Source organism: Stegodyphus dumicola, chromosome 1, assembly GCF_044657685.1.
Source record: "Stegodyphus dumicola isolate Sdum_Otavi_A_Nest chromosome 1, ASM4465768v1".
NCBI classification, from domain to species: Eukaryota; Metazoa; Arthropoda; class Arachnida; order Araneae; family Eresidae; genus Stegodyphus; species Stegodyphus dumicola.
The window spans coordinates 126,502,024-126,521,033 of record NC_140768.1 but is presented as its reverse complement, the minus strand read 5'-3'; the positions used below and the strand labels follow the sequence as shown (position 1 = coordinate 126,521,033).

At 32.5% G+C, this 19,010-nt stretch overlaps 1 protein-coding gene across 1 annotated transcript in view; it reads left to right on the top strand.

Moving 5' to 3' along the window:
- Positions 1–19,010, top strand: part of alpha-Man-Ia (alpha-Mannosidase class I a) — a 94,080-nt gene that overhangs the window by 35,187 nt on the left and 39,883 nt on the right. Inside the window, exons 4-5 of the mRNA XM_035351284.2 lie at positions 576–670; positions 16,955–17,172. Of these exons, the coding sequence (XP_035207175.1) occupies positions 576–670; positions 16,955–17,172 (313 nt within the window). The remainder of the gene's footprint in view (positions 1–575; positions 671–16,954; positions 17,173–19,010) is intronic.

The following is a 19,010-nucleotide window of genomic DNA, read 5'->3' as shown; positions in this document are numbered from 1 at the left end:
AATTTTGTCTTATGTCAATATGTGATTAATTAATAATTTACTAATTAAGTAATCATTTACTCATGTAGTAATACATTGAATAATTATTTCTCATTCAGTTTTATTTCATTTAAATAATCATAAACTACTGTAGACATTCATAGAATTTGTTATGATATTGTTTAATCAATATTTCTGCATAATTATGTAAGTAAATGATTAATTCATAATTTATTAAGGTCATCCATAATATTATGCACATAAGTTGTTTGTTTTATTTTTATCATATTTTAAAGTACTTTCTTTTCTGGGATTTTCTCAGTAAAAAATGTCAAAGAATTACAAAATGAAATTAATTTAAGTATAAAATATTTTGGAATATATAATTAAATAGATAACCACAGTTACATTATAAATAGTTCAGTAACACAAATTGTGCATTATAAATTGAATTGAAGTCTTGCTTTTGAAATGGAATTGCCATGCAGGTAGATACCTCCTATTTTTTTCATATCTTAGTGTTCACAATTATAATATAGTAGTTGTATATTAATTTCAGTGTTACAGATATTTATAAATGTGTATTTCATTTGCAGATGTTTAAAGAGAAAGCTGACCAAGTGGCTCAGAAATTGCTGCCTGCCTTCAACACACCTACTGGGATACCATATGCGATAGTAAACTTGAAAAGGTAAATTATACACAACTACTTAACGTTTCTAGAAATCACTTTCATTCTAAGCATATCTGAGTTTAATAAATGGTGATTCCAATATTGCAAATAATACCAAATTTGAGCTTGTTTAATAAGATAGTTACTAACAATTAATACTTAAATTATTAACTAAAAGTTAATGTTAAAATTAAACTATTCATAAAACTTCAGAATTTAAGACATAATTTATAAAAAATTTTAATAATTACATACATAATGAAATTTTAAACTTTAAGAATTGTTCTGCTTGTATTTGTTTCAGATTGTTCATCAGCTGTCTTTCAATTGTATTTTCAATTTCATAAAACTGTTCTTAGCTTTTCTGATCTCCACCTTTAAATTCAAGAGTTCTATTTAGAGTTTGTATTGCTTTTCTTCAGTTGATTTTGGCATAATCAGTTTCTGCAGCTCCTTTAACACTTTCTGTAATATCGAAGTCAGTGTTTTCACATGTTGTCTCAATATTATCATCAGCTGTAATGTATTCTAAAAACGAATCTTGGAATCTGATGTCCAAAATATTGCAAATGGTTTGCAGTTCTATGTGGCTTCTTTTTAACAAAACCCACTTTTCTAAAGCACTTTTTAACTGCTGTGGAAATTATTTTGATTAATTGATAGATGACGTGCCATCTGAATTTTGAGACTCTCTCCACCGGCAGCTCGATAGATGGATGTTTAGATGCTTCGCACTCTTTAGGAACACTTTGTTTCCTGTTTAAAAGATTTCAATTTTCGATTGTGAAAGCATATAGAGATTTGTTTGATAACTGAACCGCTATGTTTTAATTAATGATCTGTATATAACGTGTACATATTACAAATTACATTTTAAAAGCTATTTGAAGTTGAGTCCTCATAACCTTAGAATATTTTGAAACAGCTGGTGCATAGCAAAATTGGATTTAGCACATTGCAAGTGTGCGAAGACAGCAAAGGTGAGGCTAAATTTTCTATTTTATAAAGTAACAATGGTGGAAGAGTCTGTTGTTAAATTAAAATGGAAAGGAAAAGTTATCAGGACCACCGTGTCCAAGATTCTAAAAAGAATCCAAACGGAATTAAATGAAGAAGAAATTGATACAAGTACATTAGAAGAAAATTTAGATCAATTAATCATGAAATTGAAAACTCTGAGTGAATTGGATGCTCAGATAGAGCATGACTTGAAATCAGAAGCAGAAGAATTTGAAACAGAAATTCTATCTTATATCGAATACGAAGAGAAAATTCAGTTATGGCAGTTCAGAGGAAATAAAAAATTGAAAGAATTAAATAAAGTAACAAATTCGGATAATGAAAACTCTCTTAACGAAACTAATTCTAAATCGAAAGCAGTAAATGTACACGTCTCCCAAAATTAACCATCGCTATATTCTATGGAGATTATACCCAGTGGACAAGTTTTGAGAACTCTTTCAAAGTAGCAATCCATAATAATGAATCTTTAACAAAAATTGAAAATTTTCATTATTTAAAATCGTACTTATGCGGCAACGCTGCAAACTCAATAGAATGTTTTTGTGTTTTGGAACCAAATTATGATGAAGATATCGAAATACTTAAAAACAGGTTTGGCAGGAAAGATATCATTATAAACTCACACATGCAAAAACTCCTGAATCTTACCCCAGTAACAAATCCAGTGACACTTTAAAACTTCGCAAACTTTGTGACAACTCAAATACGCAGCTTGGAATCATTAGAAGTCACACCGGATAAATACAGTTATATGTTAATTCCGGCCATAATGAAAACTCTGCCGTCTGATATAAACTTAGAATTCAGTCCTAAAATGGATTCATTATCATTTTTTGATGTGGATAAGTTATTGCAGTTTGTTCGATTAGAACTGGAAAGAGAGAAACTATTTTTTGCTTTCTGCTCATAAATCAGAAAACACTTTCTGTGTTTACAAAAAGAAGGGAGGGAAGGGGAGTATCACCCATTCCACTTACCAGCTCTTGGCGCCAGTTAAAGAAAACAAAACTAATTGGTGTCTGTTTTGTAATACATCCAAACATGTTACTGAAGACTGTGAATCATTGACAGTTGATGAGAAGAGAAATTTATTGCGTAAGCAAGCAAGGTGTTTTGTATGTCTTAAATCGAATCACTATGCAGGAATGCAAAAGCGATGTCGTCTGGTCCAAGGTCGACATAACCGTTCAATATGCTTTCGAGCTGAGAAAGAATTAAAAGGAAAAAATAAAAGTATAGAAGATTTGCATGTTCTTTCAGCATTCTCTCACAAAACTATTTCGCTTCAAACGTGTTGCATAACATTTCGAATACAGTCAGATTTAATTAGAGCTCTACTGGATTCAGGTAGTATGCATTCCTTTCTGAGAAAAAAAAACTTAGATAAATTGAAGCTTCCTATTATTCGAACAGAGGCTCTTTCAATATTTATGTTTGGAAATAAAACACCCATTAGAAAAACATTTGGCATTGTTAAGATAAAATTACAGAACAAGGAAACACCGAATTTGAAGCCCTCGTGACTAAACAAATTTCAAGTCTGATTTAAAACTTCCTAATCTGGATAGACACATTTTAGGCAAACAGTTAGAAGGTTTACAACTCACAGACTCTTGGGATTGCAAATAAAAAATTACTCTTTTGATAGGAGCTGAATATTATTATGATATAGTGACTGGGAAACTTAAGCGTTTAGATAACCTTAAGCATTAGATAGATTATTTAGTAGCTATCGAAATCTTATTTAATTGGTCTCTGCTAGGTTACACTAAAGGTACAACATATACTTCCACAGCCTTTAATATGGTAGTTGAAAAAGATATAATACCTAATCAGATAAAGAAATTTTGGGAGCTTGAAAGTTTATGTATAAAACCTGAAAATTAATCATCTGACCCATTAGACGCTAATATAATGGAAAAATTCGAATCTGAAATTTTATACAAAAATTCTCGTTAGACTGCCATGGAAGTCTGATAGAAAATTTGAGTTACATGATAATAAAGCGATTGCACTGGAACGATTTGAGAAACTTATAAAGCGATTTCAAAATAACCCCGAACTTTTTTATTTGTACCAAACAGTTCTACAAGATTATTTACAACAAAACATCATTGAACTAGTTCCAGATACTGTTGGTAGTGAATCTCAAATCACATTTTATTTGCCTCACAGAGAAATCGTTCTTGGTGATCAAAGTACTAGTAAACTATGTATCGTATTCGACGCATCCTCATACGGACCTGGGGAAATTTCTTTGAACGACTGCTTACGTATTGGTACAAATTTGTATCCTGACATTTTTTAACTTCTATTAGCTTTCAGGCTTCATCCTGTAGCATTCACAAGTGACATAAAGCAGGCTGTTCTTCAGATAGAAGTGGATGAGAAAAACAGAGATGTAATGCGTTTTCTGTTTACTAAAAACCCATTTGGTGATCTACAAAATTTCACAACTTATCAGTTCACTCATGTGGTATTTGGCATAAATAGCAGTCCGTTTTTACTGACTGCAACCATTAAACACCATGTGAAACAATGCGATAAAACCTACCCTGCCACTTGCGAATTTCTAAATAATCAAATTTATGTAGATGACATCATTGGAGGTCACCAAAATGTTGAACTTGCTTTCAATACCAGTTTAGAATGTGTCAGCATTTTTAGAGATGCTGGTATGATTTTAAATGGTACACCAATTTTCAAGAACTGCACTAATTATGGATTAAAGAAGGTATTGAATTCGAGGAATCTAGTCATATTTCGGAAGCTAGAAATCCTCCACTGAAAGTGTTAGGAGTCGCTTGGGACAACTAAAGTGACATAATTTACTTTGATGTAAAAAATTTGATAATGTTTCTATCAAAACAAGGTAATACTAAAAGTTTTGTCTTACAAGCAATAGGAAGAATTTTCGATCCTGTAGGTCTATTATTTGATTCTAAGTACAAATGGTGTATTATCACCATTTGTACTTAGAATCAAAATCATATTGCAACAAATTTGGGCATTTGCTTTAGATGATGAACTACCAGAAAATTTATGTTCTGTATGGAAAAAATGGTGCAAAGAAGTTTTCAAATTTGGACGACATCGGTATTCCCCGACATTATTTTTCTGCAATCGGTAATAGTGATGTGGAAAGAATTGAGCTGCACTGTTTTCCTGATGCTAGCAAAAAGGCGTAGGGTACAGTAGCATATCTGTGTGTAATTTCTAGCAATGAACAAATATTTACAGTTTTTATTGCTTCAAAGACTAGAGTAGCGCCTTTAAAATCGCTTACCTTACCTAGGTTGGAACTAATGGGAGCTCTTGTCTCAGCTAAATTAGGCACTAGCATCATTAAAGTTTTGAAGTTACAACTTTCTTATTTTTTCTGGACTGATTCGAAAATCTCACTTTTATGGATAAAAGACTGTGTGAAGAAATTTAAGCTTTTTGTTAAAAATCATATTCAAGAAATACAAAATTTAACATCCCCCAAAAATTGGCGTTATTGCCCTGATAAATGTAATCCCTCTGATTTTGCTTTGAAAGGAGCTAAACTTCATGAGTTGAAAAACTATCTGGTTTCAAGAACCAGAATGGCTTAGGATGTCATCTGAAATGTGGCCTCGACAGAATGAAGAGAAACCTTTTATTGAAGAAGAATTAGAATACCTCAGGAACATTAATGATATTTATGAATTTGTGTGCACGGCAGTTGAAGAAAGAATAGTAGACATCTCAAAATATAGTAATTTAAGAAAATTGTTGAGAATAACCGGTTGGATGAAGCAATTCAATGAGAAAATTTGGAAAATAAACTATTTGACAGGTCCATTAACAACTGAAGAAATAGTAGATGCCGAAAATTATTGGATTCGATCTGAATAAGAATGTTTTTATCTTAAGGAAATCGAGTCTCTGAAGAAAGTGAATAAAGTCGAAAAGAAATCATCTTTATATCTTTTTAATCCATTTTTAGACCAGAACGGGATACTGAGAGCAAGTGGAGGATTAGAACATTCTAGTTTGTCACATGATGAAAAACATCTGGCAATTCTTTTAAAAGACTCCCTGCTGACAAATTTGATGGTAGAAAGTGCACATGTTAAAATGATGCATGGAGGAGTAGCAACGGCCTTAGCTGAAATTTGAAGTCGCTTTTGGATCCCAAAAGGATGTCAGTTTGTCAAGAAAATAATAAATAAGTGTCTTATTTGTAAAAGATATTTGTTGAAGTGTGCCGACCAGACCACTTCTCGGCTTCCAGAAGGTAGAATCAATAAGACACCACCATTCTACGTGTCTGGCATCGATTTTGCTGGGCCGATTTACATAAAAAACATCGAAGGACGTCAAAAAGCGTACGGAACATTATTTACTTGCGCTATCACAAGAGCCATATGTCTGAAACTTGTACCGAATCTCTCTACAGATTCTTTCTTGATGACATTCTAAAGATTCACATCTAGGAGAGGCAGTTGTCGAATAATTTATTCGGACAATGCAAAAAATTTTAAAAGGGGAAAAAAGGAACTTGAAAATTTCTCTAAACTATTGTCAAATGAGAAATTCCAAAATTTTCTGTCAAATGAAAGAATTAGTTGAAAGTTTATAACAGAACGAGGGGCTTGGTGGGGAGGCTTCTATGAGAGATTAGTGAAATCAGTGAAAGAGTGCTAAGAAAAATTTTTGGTAAAGCTTTACTAACGTTTGAAGAATTGTCAATGGTTTTAGCACACGTGGAAGCTGTTTTGAGTTCTCGTCCTTTGACCTATGTATACAAAGACCAGAAGAAATCATTGCCACTGAAACCAGTCAATTTCTTGATTTTCAGAAAAAAAGTTTCTGCACTACCGATCAACTTTAACTCCATTGTTAAAAATGGCTGTTATAAATCCTCTCTGACTAAAAGAAAGATTTTTCAAGATTTGTTAGTTAGACAATTCTGGACTAAATGGAAAAACAATATTTGATGGATCTTCGAACAGCTCATCAATTAAAAAATCCTAATGTTTGTGATGCTCTAAAAGTTGATGATTTTGTATTAATCGAAGGGAACAACAAGTGTAAACTTTTGTGGAACTGTTGTGGTAGAGTGATAAATGTTTCTCATGGTCGTGATAACATCATTTGTTCTTGTGAACTGAAAACTGCTGATGGAACAATAATAAAACTACCAGTTAAATTATTATATCTATCAGGAACTTAATTTTTTTTATTGTTTAATAATATGAATAAGATTGAATATGTTTTATGCAATTGTTTATTTTGCTAATTTAGCATATGCTTAGATTAAGAATAGTTTAGATTTACTGAAGTAGTGTGAAATTGTATTTGATGTTAACATACATTTTTTAGAATTTAGTATAATGATTATAGTTTGAATATATTTTCTATTCATTTAATATACTTATTAATTGTTTTGTAATTATATGTTAAAATGCTTATTGATATAAATTTAATTGTTGTTAGATTAATGTGAACTCTTGACAGAGTTCAGGTGGGGAGTGTGGGGAAATTATTTTGATTAATTGATAAATGACGCTAGCGTCGCTTGTTAAACGCGACGTTCCTTCTGAATTTCAAGGCCCACCAGCGGCCGAGCGGTAAAGTCGCTGAACACTGGTAGTTCGGTCCAAGGTTCGAATCCCGCGAACGGGCTGGCTGCATGGGTGTTTTCGTGGTATTCCCCATGTGTAACGTGTATATGAGCCATTTCCCTTAGAAAGTCCTCCACGAAGGCATCCCTCCCATTAGGCAGGTAGCCCTAGTGTGCTTTGCCATAATTAAATACACACACCTTCTGAATTTCAAGAGACTCTCCACCGGCAGCTCGATAGATGGATGTTTAGATGCTTTGCACACTTTAGGAACACTTTGGTTCCTGTTTAAAAGATTTCGATTTTTGATTGTGAAAGCATATAGACATGTTTGATAACTGAACCATTATGTTTTAATTAATGATCTGTGTATAACGTGTACATATTAAAAATTACATTTTAAAAGCTCTTTGATGTTGAGTCCTCATAACCTTAGAATATTTTGAAAACTATGTTTTGGAAAACTGCTTTTCACGTGTTGACTATGTGGTGTAGTGGCCGAAACCGCTATGCAAACCCTGGGTTGTGACATCAGGTTCAACACAAAACACAGCATAAAAATTTTATTGAACGCAAAAGAAAATGGCTACATTCAATTCGACAAGAGAGAAACTTACTATTTTCAAAAATATCAAATTCTATACATTTTACGTGCGAGAGCAATTCGTGGCTCTCGAGCTTGCATTTTTAACATTGCCAATGATTTAATTATTTTAATAAAGACTATTTTAATAACTATTGAAAACGTATTTGTAAGTTAAAAAAAGAATAATAATTTTCAGCTTATGCTCACGAGACATCCTTGTCCATATAAATCTTCAGTCTCTTCTTCTTTTATGTAACCTTATCACAACTCCTCCCCTCATAAAGAAATTTTTCTTGACTATGGAAGGATAAATTCTAAATACTTTTCACTGCTTTCAAAACACAAGTGGTAACTATTTAAGTGATAATAGAGAAGCCAGTTATATTACCCTGCACTTATTTCTAGATAACATAAATGCAAAAATACAACAAAAAGATTTAAATTTTGAATCTACACAAAGTACCTTTTCAGTTTACAAAATGCTAATACTTAAACATTTGATTCTAACCATTTTGAAAATGAAACACACTATGCAAACAAATTTAATCGACAAAAATATAATTCCATTTTCCATTCAAAATATAAATCATTTTTCAAACAACAGTTTACAGAACAAAAAGGATTGGCTCCTCCATATACTTCATATGTTAAAGTTCCTGCTGTCCGTAGATCTGATCTCGAATAATCAATCACTGAGATAGGACACTCTTCAACATTTACAACTATATTTGGATGAGGTCCCAATTTCTTTTTCCTGACTTTATGATTTGTCAGTTCATCCAAAGAAAACTCGCCAATGGCTGGTAATGTCTTAATGTCTCCTTATACATTGCACGCCATATAGCATATGCATTTGATTCAGCATTATAATTGAACATCATTTTTACAGCAAGGTTATTTGAAAGCAATTTCTCAGAAGGAAACGTCTTGATAGAAATGGATTTTTCAAATATCGAATTCTGAAGATCTTGTGTTCCTTTAATATGCGATATAATAAATTTTGCTTGGTGTTGAACATTATCATGAGTTTCTGTTGTTTGAGCTTCTGAGAATTCTGCTGGCGAAACATCCGAAAAGATAGCCCTTTCCTCTAAACTGATGTCTGGAATTTTAATGTCCTCCTCCGTATTACTGGTTAACCTCCTTTCTTCCAAATGTTCATTTTTAACGACCCTTTCAATTTCTATCTCTTTCTCTTCTTCCGATCTGGAATCCAAGTCTTTTGCACTCGCTCTCTCTAAACTCCTCCGCGCATGCGCCTGACTACGAGTATCCACAGCATTCAAGAGAACCGGTCATTCCCTAATTTCCTCAATCAACTGTGCAGTTTTATTTCCTAACAAATGGTACTCTTTATCTAACTCTACCAGAGTAACCACTGCCTTTGTGGTGACCACACCAAAATCACCTACAATGGTGACTTTCGCCAAAGGTAAACATTTACATTCTGTGTCCAAAGGCTGTTTCACCCATACAGTTTCCCCTAATAAGTCACTAATATTAATCCAAGTACTATGATACAGATCTATACCAGCTCCAGTATCTCTCAGATATTCTCTCTCTATCCCATTAATTACTGCTTTCTTGAAATACGGCTCAAAACATTTTCCTAAACTCTCCGTTCCTAGATTATTCACCAGATTAGCCTTATTCTTTTCCAGCGATGGACAGTTAGGTCGGATATGTCCGTCCTTTCCACATTCGTTATACCTTATTTTCCGCTGTTTCTCAAAACCTGCTTCATTGAAAACTTGCGTTTTTTTAGGAGCCTTCACTTTTCTATGCTCCTCTGATTTAATTCTTTGATGACCACTACTTTTCTGATTATAATTACAGTTAGAATTTACATACCACTCTCTGTCTTTCTCAAATGGTTTCTTTAACCCCGCTCTCTGTTCTAACGTCCTCGTATCTCTTTGCAAAGCCTCATATTTGTCGCATTTCTCTGCTAAAATGGAAGCTGTTTTAAATTCTTCCCAATTGTCTAAGCAGTGCTCTCTTATTTCTAGAGGGACTCGCCGCTTAATTTGCTCAGTGAGTATAAGTTCCTTAAGACTTTCAAAATCTTGAAGTTCTACTGAATCCAACCAATTCTCTAAATACACTCTCAATTCATACACTAAATCCACCCATAACGTTCCGTTTTTTGTAGAATGTTCTTCAAATTTTGTTTTTAGTGCCCAAGAACTAAGCTTGAATCTCTGCATGAGTAATTTCTTAACATGCTGATAATCATCCCCTTTATCCGCTGGTTCTTTCACTATTAACTGGGCTACATTGTGAAATAATAAAGGGATTAATTGCGAGACCCAATCAATCTCATTAACGTTCTCTTTTTGAGCTTGTTTCTCAAATAGCATAAAGAATAATGAAATATCTATATTACTCGGTTCAAAACGCGGTACTAAATCTTTCAAATTAACCTTTTTTACTCTAGATTGTTCAACTTTCGAAACCGTGGAAGCTAGGCTATTAGTCTGAACCACATTCATCAGTTTTAACCTTTCCAATTCAAAAACTCTCGCCCGTTCCGCTTTATCTTGTTCACGTTCCCGCTCCGCTCTCTCTTGTTCGGCTATTTCTTCTGCTTTTCTCTGCTCAGCCGCAGCCCAAATCTGCGTATTCTTTCGCAGCTTCTTCTTCATAGTCCTCGGCATTTAGAATAGCCTGCCTAATTTCTCTTACTCTACTTGCCTGAGACACATTTGTTTCAAACTCCTCCGCTAACTCCAATAGCAGAGTTTTAGTAAATTTCCTCATAAACTCACCCATTATGGAAAATTAAAGAAAAATAACCTACCTCAAAAAACAATAACACAAAAACAACAACAGGTCTATCTCTTCAAAACTGAATAATTCCCTAACAATTCTGAACACAAATTGCCTTACAACACTTAATGATAATACCTGTGCCTACAAACAAATTGTATATAAAAAACTGCTAATTAAGAGGCAACCTTTTCCTGCTCTATATCCAAAATAAGCCTAGTCTCGAATAACTGGCATAACTTCTCCAAAATCACAAAAATGGTACTCACCAATTTTGAAGATGCCTTCCATTGACTCTCCTGGCACTACTTGGATATTCTTCCGGGAAATTTCACTATTTTGCGGCACTAGATCATGCTTCCTCCGGCGTTCCCTTCTGACACACTGTCACTTATCACTGAAGAGGCTTCACCATGCGAACTGTCCTTTCACACAAAATTAGATCGTTCTTGAAGAGAAGTCTTGACTTTAAGTTCTTGAAGAGAAGTCTTGACTTTAAGTTCTTGAAGAGAAGTCTTGACTGTTCACATAAAACTCAAGTTCACAGGCAAAAAAGTCCATTCTTAAGTTTACTCTCAGGAACAATCCCTAAAAGCTGCCACCAACTTTTAATATTTACTGCTGTGGTGTAGTGGCCGAAACCCCTATGCAAAACCTGGGTTGTGACATCAGGTTCAAAACAAAACACAGCATAAAAATTTTATTGAATGCCCAAAAAAATGGCTACATACAATTGGACAAGAGAGAAACTTACTATTTTCAAAAATATCAAATTCTATACATTTTACGTGCGAGAGCAATTCGTGGCTCTCGAGCTTGCGTTTTTAACATTGCCAACGTTTAATTATTTTAATAAAGACTATTTTAATAACTATTGAAAACGTATTTGTAAGTTAAAATAATAATTTTCAGCTTATGCTCACGAGACATCCTTGTCCATGTAAATCTTCAGTCTCTTCTTCTTTTATGTAACCTTATCACAACTATAATATGCATAGCCTCTAGCAAAGATATTGACTTAGTTATCTCATTAAAAGTGGTTATGTTTTAACAAGAGGCAGTTTTTTTTTTTTTTTTTTTTTTTGACTGACACCGTTTTTATAATTCCATTTGAAAGCTCTTACAATACTTTGGTCTAACGGCTGAATGAAAAATGTCGTATTCACAGGAAGAAACACTGATTTAATGTTTTTTCGTGTGATATCGGATAAGTGTGCTGCACAGTTATATGACATTATTTATTTTATTTTATTTTTTATTTTTTTATTTTCTTCTCCTTTTTTTTTTTTTTTTTTTTTTTTTTTTTTTTTTTTTTTTTTTTTTTTCAGTTTTCTGTTTTGTTTTTAAAGGAAATCAGTAAAAATACTGCTTCTCATCCATGAATTCTTGTTATTACTGTATAGTAAAGTAAAGGTAAATTAACTCCTTTTAAACATCAAGGTTTTCTACTATTTCCAATAACCAGTGGCATCTTTTTAATTGTTGCATCCATATTGCGCATTAATAACACAGTAACTCATTCTTTTAATTTCTTAAAACCAGCTGCTGTTTCACATTTAAACATTAATATGTGCTCCGGTAATACTTTGTAAAGCAGGCCAGTTTCATCTGTGTTTTAAATTTCATGTGGCTTATATTCTTTTAAAGCTCAGGTAAAATGCCTTTTATCCAGTTCTCAGCTGCATGATAATTTGCTCCTTGCTTCTCATTGTGTCGTTTCTGATAAGGAGAGAAATGTTATTTCTGTCTTTCCATTTTGTTATCCATCTATCAGATGGCACAAAATTTTCTCTTACCGTTTTAGCTCATTCTGCAGCTTTTTGTGGTCAAAAGAGCTCTAGAAATTGGAAACTTTTTTAGTCATAAAGCTTAAAACCATTCTAAAAGACCAGTTTTCAGCATCTCTTGGTTTTCCATCCTTGTTGCACTTCATTGAGACATTTTCATTTTTTATTAGTTCTTTATCAGTTTTGTTTCTTTGTTTTAAGTGAATTGAACAATGATGTTTGAGAAATCCCCAGCTTAAAAGCTGCTTCTATTTGGCTGCATTTACCGAACATAGCTTAATCTTTCTGCAATTTATCCTTTTCTTTCAGGCTTAAATCATTTCATTTAGGCATTTTCGACATGTCACAAGTCATGCACACAGCAAATAGAAAATGTTTTTTTCCAGTGATTTGTTCAATTTAAAATTCCCATTTCTTACCAGCAGGAAGATAGCACTTTTTTCTGTCGACCTGTCACTTCATGGTATAGGCATAGTTAATGCTTTCTTTTTTCTTCAATAACATTCATTTATAATCAAAGAATTTGTTTCCAATGCGTCTAGGGGACTGCCTTTGTTAATCATAATGTAAAGGTATTCTATCACTCTCAGCTGTAGTCCAGATATAACTATTTGCAGACAGTGGGTGATGGGAATTAGAGAAGTGTACCTAACATCCCAGGTGTTCTCAATTCTAACTACACTGGCCGAAATTTCTGTTAACCCATTTTATTGAAGCATGCATAACTGAAAAATAAATGAATGAACTACAAACAGTTTGTTCCTGATATGAATAATTACTTTCACCAGTTTTAATTTTATAAGTGGCGGAGAAGAGGTTAATAAATGGTGGATTTTCTGTTGATTAGTACAGTCAAAAGTCGTTAATCCGGACTCGTCGGGACTTCGGCGATTCCGGATTATCGATTTTTCCGGATTATAGATCATCAGTTTATATTGGTAAGATGGCATGCAGAAGTTATAAAATTAAAAATATGAAATCGTAATTTATAAAATAAAGAACAATTATGATCTAAAGGATATCAAAATTTACAAAAAAAAAAAAAAGAGAGAGAGAGAGAGAGCTTAATATTTTTTTTTTTTTTTTTTTTTTTTATTAAACATTTCTTTCAATGTAAGTTGTTTAAGTTGCTTTGTTTTATGTGATAATACTTTCTCTTTAATTATATAAACAGACATAATTTCTTCTTCAGTTACAAAGTTCCGCTGTTCAAATCCTATAATTGCTGTGTCGAGAATACCGACTAATTTGTCAATCGAAATTTTTTCGTTTTCAATAACCTCTGTGTCACTTTCTTCACTATCGGAAGCGAATTATAATGAGGAGGAATTTGATTTAAATCATATCAAAGACAGAGTACATCGAGATGAAATACTACATTTAGTAAGGAATTATAAGCCAAATAAAATAAAAACATCTGCCCTGAAGATAAGGATAGTGCTGACAGATCAACTTCCAATTCATTGCGCGCCGTGTCGTTTCCCTTCCCCCGCAGAGCAGCGTGAAATCGATAAACATATTTCGGAATGATTAGATAATCAAAGGATATGCCTTTATCCATTTTTTTGCAGCAATTCCACTTTTGGTTTAATGGACTTCGAAACATACTTTCGCTTTGTAGATCCTTTACATATTAGTAAATATATATCGGAAATTCTATTTGACATAATCGGAAGTTCAAGCTTACTTTTATAAAATTGCTCTAACAGTCTGCAAAAAATAGTAAGCCGGATCCAATTCGAAGATTAAGGAACAACGCAATCTGCAACATTACCTGAATTAGATCATTTCAGCTTAGCTTATACCGCCCGTTATACATTAAACGCGCTTGCGTAAACGTATTATGCGCATGCGCACACACATATTCGCAGCCGTAAAGGTCTTGCGCATGCGTCAAAACATTTTCTGCGCGCATGCGTCAAAGCGACGCATGCGCAGAAAGTTTGTAGATTTGAGGTCCGGATTATGGGTGTCCGAATTAACGACTTTTGACTGTATATATTCATTTTGGTTCCTGGAAATTTGAATGTAATAAATATCTGAGTTTATCTACCAGCGAGTTTAATAAATGCAGGCATTGTATTTACATTTTTCCTTGTTTATAGATTTTAAGATTATCAATTATAGTATGTTTTCATCCACAGCTATTAATAGCAATGGAATTTAAGTAATGTGATATGAATACAGTCCATTGTACTATGAAATCCGGAGTTGTCAGAACTTTGGCAATTTCGGAATCTTAGATCCTTAGTTGAAATCTAATAAAAATGACATGTATACATGGGAACATTGCAGCTTCACTTATTTTTTAGGTCATATAGAAAAATGCTAACTCCTACAGAGTTGGTGCCAAAGCAAGTGTAACAGATGGCAGAATTAAGGAGCTGCAAAAATTTTAGAATTTAGGAGAAGCACACTAAAGTATTAACATTTAGGGGAGCAAAATTTTTAGAGGGAAGTATCAGGCAGCATAACTCAGGACTTGTAGAGAAAGCATGAGGCAGCAAAATGTGTAATATTAGCCCTACCCTCACCTGCAACCATTCAAGGACCAAACATGTGATTCTGGTCATTATCAATACAGTATGAATCATTGCATTGTTACATGCAGCCCTAAGACTGCATTTATAGCACATATAACTGCATTTATAGCACACATGCTTCTTTTTGTTATTTTATTGTTCATTCCTAGACACTGTATTTTTTTTTTTTTTTTTTTTTTTTTTTTTTTTTAATTTTTGGTGGTAGTCCGGAGGTTAAGATATTAGATCATGCAGCACATTGGATGTCTAGATTTCAGACTTCATACTGTGTAACTAGAAATATATAAACATATACTTTCACTGAATTTTAATTAGGAAAAAGTAAAAGCTTGTTTGTGAACTGTTCATAATGTTCCCAGAAAGTATTTGACTCCTAATCTTAAAAATCGGAGGACTTCCTTCATGGAAAGAGGACATGGCAATGTAATTTAAAAGTAGGCAAAATTACAAGTAGTTTGGCAGAAATGTTTTCAAAGGAGAAAAAAGTTCCACGAATGATTTTTTTCCTTTTCTTTTTTAAGAAGAGGGACCATATTTGAAACCAATCTGTTTGGCAATATTTGTCTGGCACTTGGCTATTTTATAATTCATTTTAAATTTATTTAGAGACTTCAATTTTAAAAATTTTAAATTTTCATAATTTTAAAAAATGTGTAGTATTTTGATCTTATTAACTGAATTGTTGATTCCAATAGGTGATGTATTTTCCACATTTTCATATGCAAATGGCGAGGACTTTGGAAATTTAAAATTGAGATTTATAGTGGGGTTTGTTTACCAAATAGTACCAACAGGCACACTGATGTGATGGGCTGTTGTAGAATTGTTTGAAAAGAGGTAAACAAGGGTAGTACATATAATTGTGACTCGTTGAACTTGACTTGCATTTTAAACAAAGTATTTAGTGTCCAAACATAATGTATACCAAGTTGGACTTATTTCAAAGCATGTGTGTAACAGTCATTTAAAAAGGTTGCAGCTAAAATTTAAGCCAGTTTAAACTATTTTAATAATTTGGGAATTTTTGGTACTTTGTTCCTTTATTTGATGATTCAGTCTTTTCAGATCCGAGGAAATTTTGTGTGGCTCTTGAGGACATTTCACGTATGTATTTGTTGTAAAGATTTTAGGTATTTGAAGTCTGAGTTTTCATATCCATTAAAATGGACATAATGCACCAGAAAAATCTGTAATAATGTGTATAAGTCTATAAATCAAAGATTTGAAGACACAGATTTGATTACTTTTTATTCATATCTGTCCCTTCCCCCAGAAATTTTTGCATGAATTTTTGCATGCTTTGTTATGAATTTTTGCATTAATAACAATCACTTTTAGAAATTCGTTTATGTGTGAGCAGCTTTTTCACAGTGGAAGATTAATCAGAATACAACCCACCCCATTTGCATTGCATACATTTAATTGACTGTTGAGCATTTACAACCTAAAAGTTTATAATTATTCACATGCAGACATATATATTATTTTTATTAATACTTCGAAGAAAAATTTAATAAATAAGAGTCTAAATTACTATGTATTCTTAAGTCTGGTCCCATTTTGTAAATTTTCTCTGAAGTCTGTTTTATAATGTTATTTATGGATTAATTAAACATTATACAGTTATTTGAAAGAAATATCTGGCTAAGAATTTAAGATTTAGCTGCCGTATTTGAATTATTATTGTTATTGTTTATGCATGTTTTCATAAATATTTAGAAAGCAAAATTTAATTTAAATATTTTTTATTTTATTAAAAAAATAGAAAAAACTCGGACCTGTTAGCTGTTTTTAGATCGCATATGCAACCTGCATGGTATTTCAGTTTGAAACTGCTGTCGTAATCAGTTCATCAGTTTTGGATCAAATTAAAATCGTTTAGTCACTGAAAATTGGAGAAATTGAAAGCTGTGTTTCAGTTCAGTTTTTATTAGCATTTCTGATGATGAGTGTGAATGTATTGTGGATTGTTCAGTTTCTTTATGTGCTGTTTCCTTTTTCAGTGGTGCGAGTAAAAATTATGCATGGGCCTCAAGTTCCAGTTCCATCCTCGCAGAATTTGGAACTTTGCATTTGGAATTTACATACCTCAGTGATATAACAGGCAATCCCATTTACAGAGAAAAGGTCAACCATATCCGTGATGTGCTCGCAAAAATGGACAGACCCCAGGGTCTTTTCCCTAATTACCTGAATCCTAAAACAGGTCGATGGGGACAGCGTAAGTTTTTTCTTTCTTTAACATGATTTTATAGTAGTTGCCTAAGGATACAGTAAAAACTAGACTAGAAGAGAAACACGCTAATGTGACAATCAAAATTGTAAAAACAACCTTGTATTTAGCGTAAGTATATTGAAACACTCAATCGATTTCGAGGGCAGCTAAAGGTCCCTCATCATCAGGAGAAAGAAATACCTAGAAAGAAGAAAAATAAAGGGGAAGGAGTCTCAGAAACACGTGGTCCTTATCAGCACTGCACGTGGTTATAACTCTCCGGTTATTAAATTTAACTAAATTAATGGTTATATATTGAAATTATATTTAGGAAATAAAATTAAAATAGAACATTTATATTTTTTTGCTGTTATATTATGAAGAGACATTACTTTCCGTTTTGGCGACTTATTATACAGTATTTTGAATATGAAAAATAAACAAGATAATAAATATTATAAAGCACAGTTTACAAAACAATTCATAGCAAAAGCAAAATAGCTATGTAATTAAAAATTTCTTCCTTTCAATTTTTTCATGGTAAAATGTTTTCCCATGTAATTGTTTCAGAATTATTAGAATATGCATCAGTTTTCTCTGTAATTTTAATTTCACACTTTTTTCCACTGATTTTTTTTTTTTTTTTTCAAACTATTTCTGGCTTTTTTTCGATTACAGAATTGGTAGGGCTAATTTTTCTTTAGGATTTTAGACATTGCAACTTAGAAAGTTTAGAAGGATTTGAAGGCAAGATTTACAGACCCACAATTCTAGAAGGCTCCATTAAAATGTGACAAAATAAAAAATATCTTCATTGTATTAAAACATAATGGATGTATTTTACAAAAATTTTATGATGAATTTCATACATTGGGAAGAATTTTTGGAATTTTTGAAAATATAATGTTTGAATGTTGTACTTCTGATGCTAGAAGTCTCTTTCTTAACCTGTTTATCTTCTCTTTATTTTCTCAACTTTTCACTAGTTAGAAGCATCGAAAATACCAAAAATGTTTCTAATCTTTTTGCCTGGATAGTCATTTATAAAAAAAGAATTTTTTTATTAATAAAGAAATTGAAAATTGACAATTTAAAAGATTCACCTTATACGTCTCAATGGATCATACACAGGGCTGGCGCTGGGCTTTTTCCCAACCTGATGAAATCTCTGTGGTTCCTAAATTCTGCTGCCTAGTGCCTTCCCAAATTCTGCTGCTTTATGCTCTCCTCAATTCTGCTCCCAGTCCCTGTCCTAAATTCTAAAAGTTTTGCCATTTCTAGATTTTGTTGCTCGGCGTGTCACTAAAATCTAAAAATTCTGCCTCATCGGCTCAAATCAGCTCTTACCACATATCATTTCATATTTATTCTGAATGTTCATATTACTAAAGAAATAGAATTAGCAGCTTTTCCTTTATATTCTAAATGCATTTTGTTTTTTTAGAATAACAGAAATCTTTAATTCCAAAAATTCTGAAGTGAAGAGGAAACATATTGAAAAGAAACTGAACACATATGCAAATTAATCAGTTGTTTAGAATTTTAGCGTTTACTATAGATTTCCCTTTCTGTTTCCTCACCATAATGCAAATCAGATAGTTTTTAAACTGAGATTTTTGAATTGTAAGACAGAAGGTTTTTGCCTTCCACTTGGATGTTGCTTTAGTTCCTGTTACATCTGATAATTTGTAATTATTCATCTTTGCATTATCATTGCTAATATTTGAATTTGTTACTACAATACAGTTACTGAGTCACCTTAGGTTAAATTTAAATTGCATAGTCTTTGAATACTAGTCCGCATTTTTAGTTTGAATTTGGCTGTTCCTGTTTACTTGCATCAC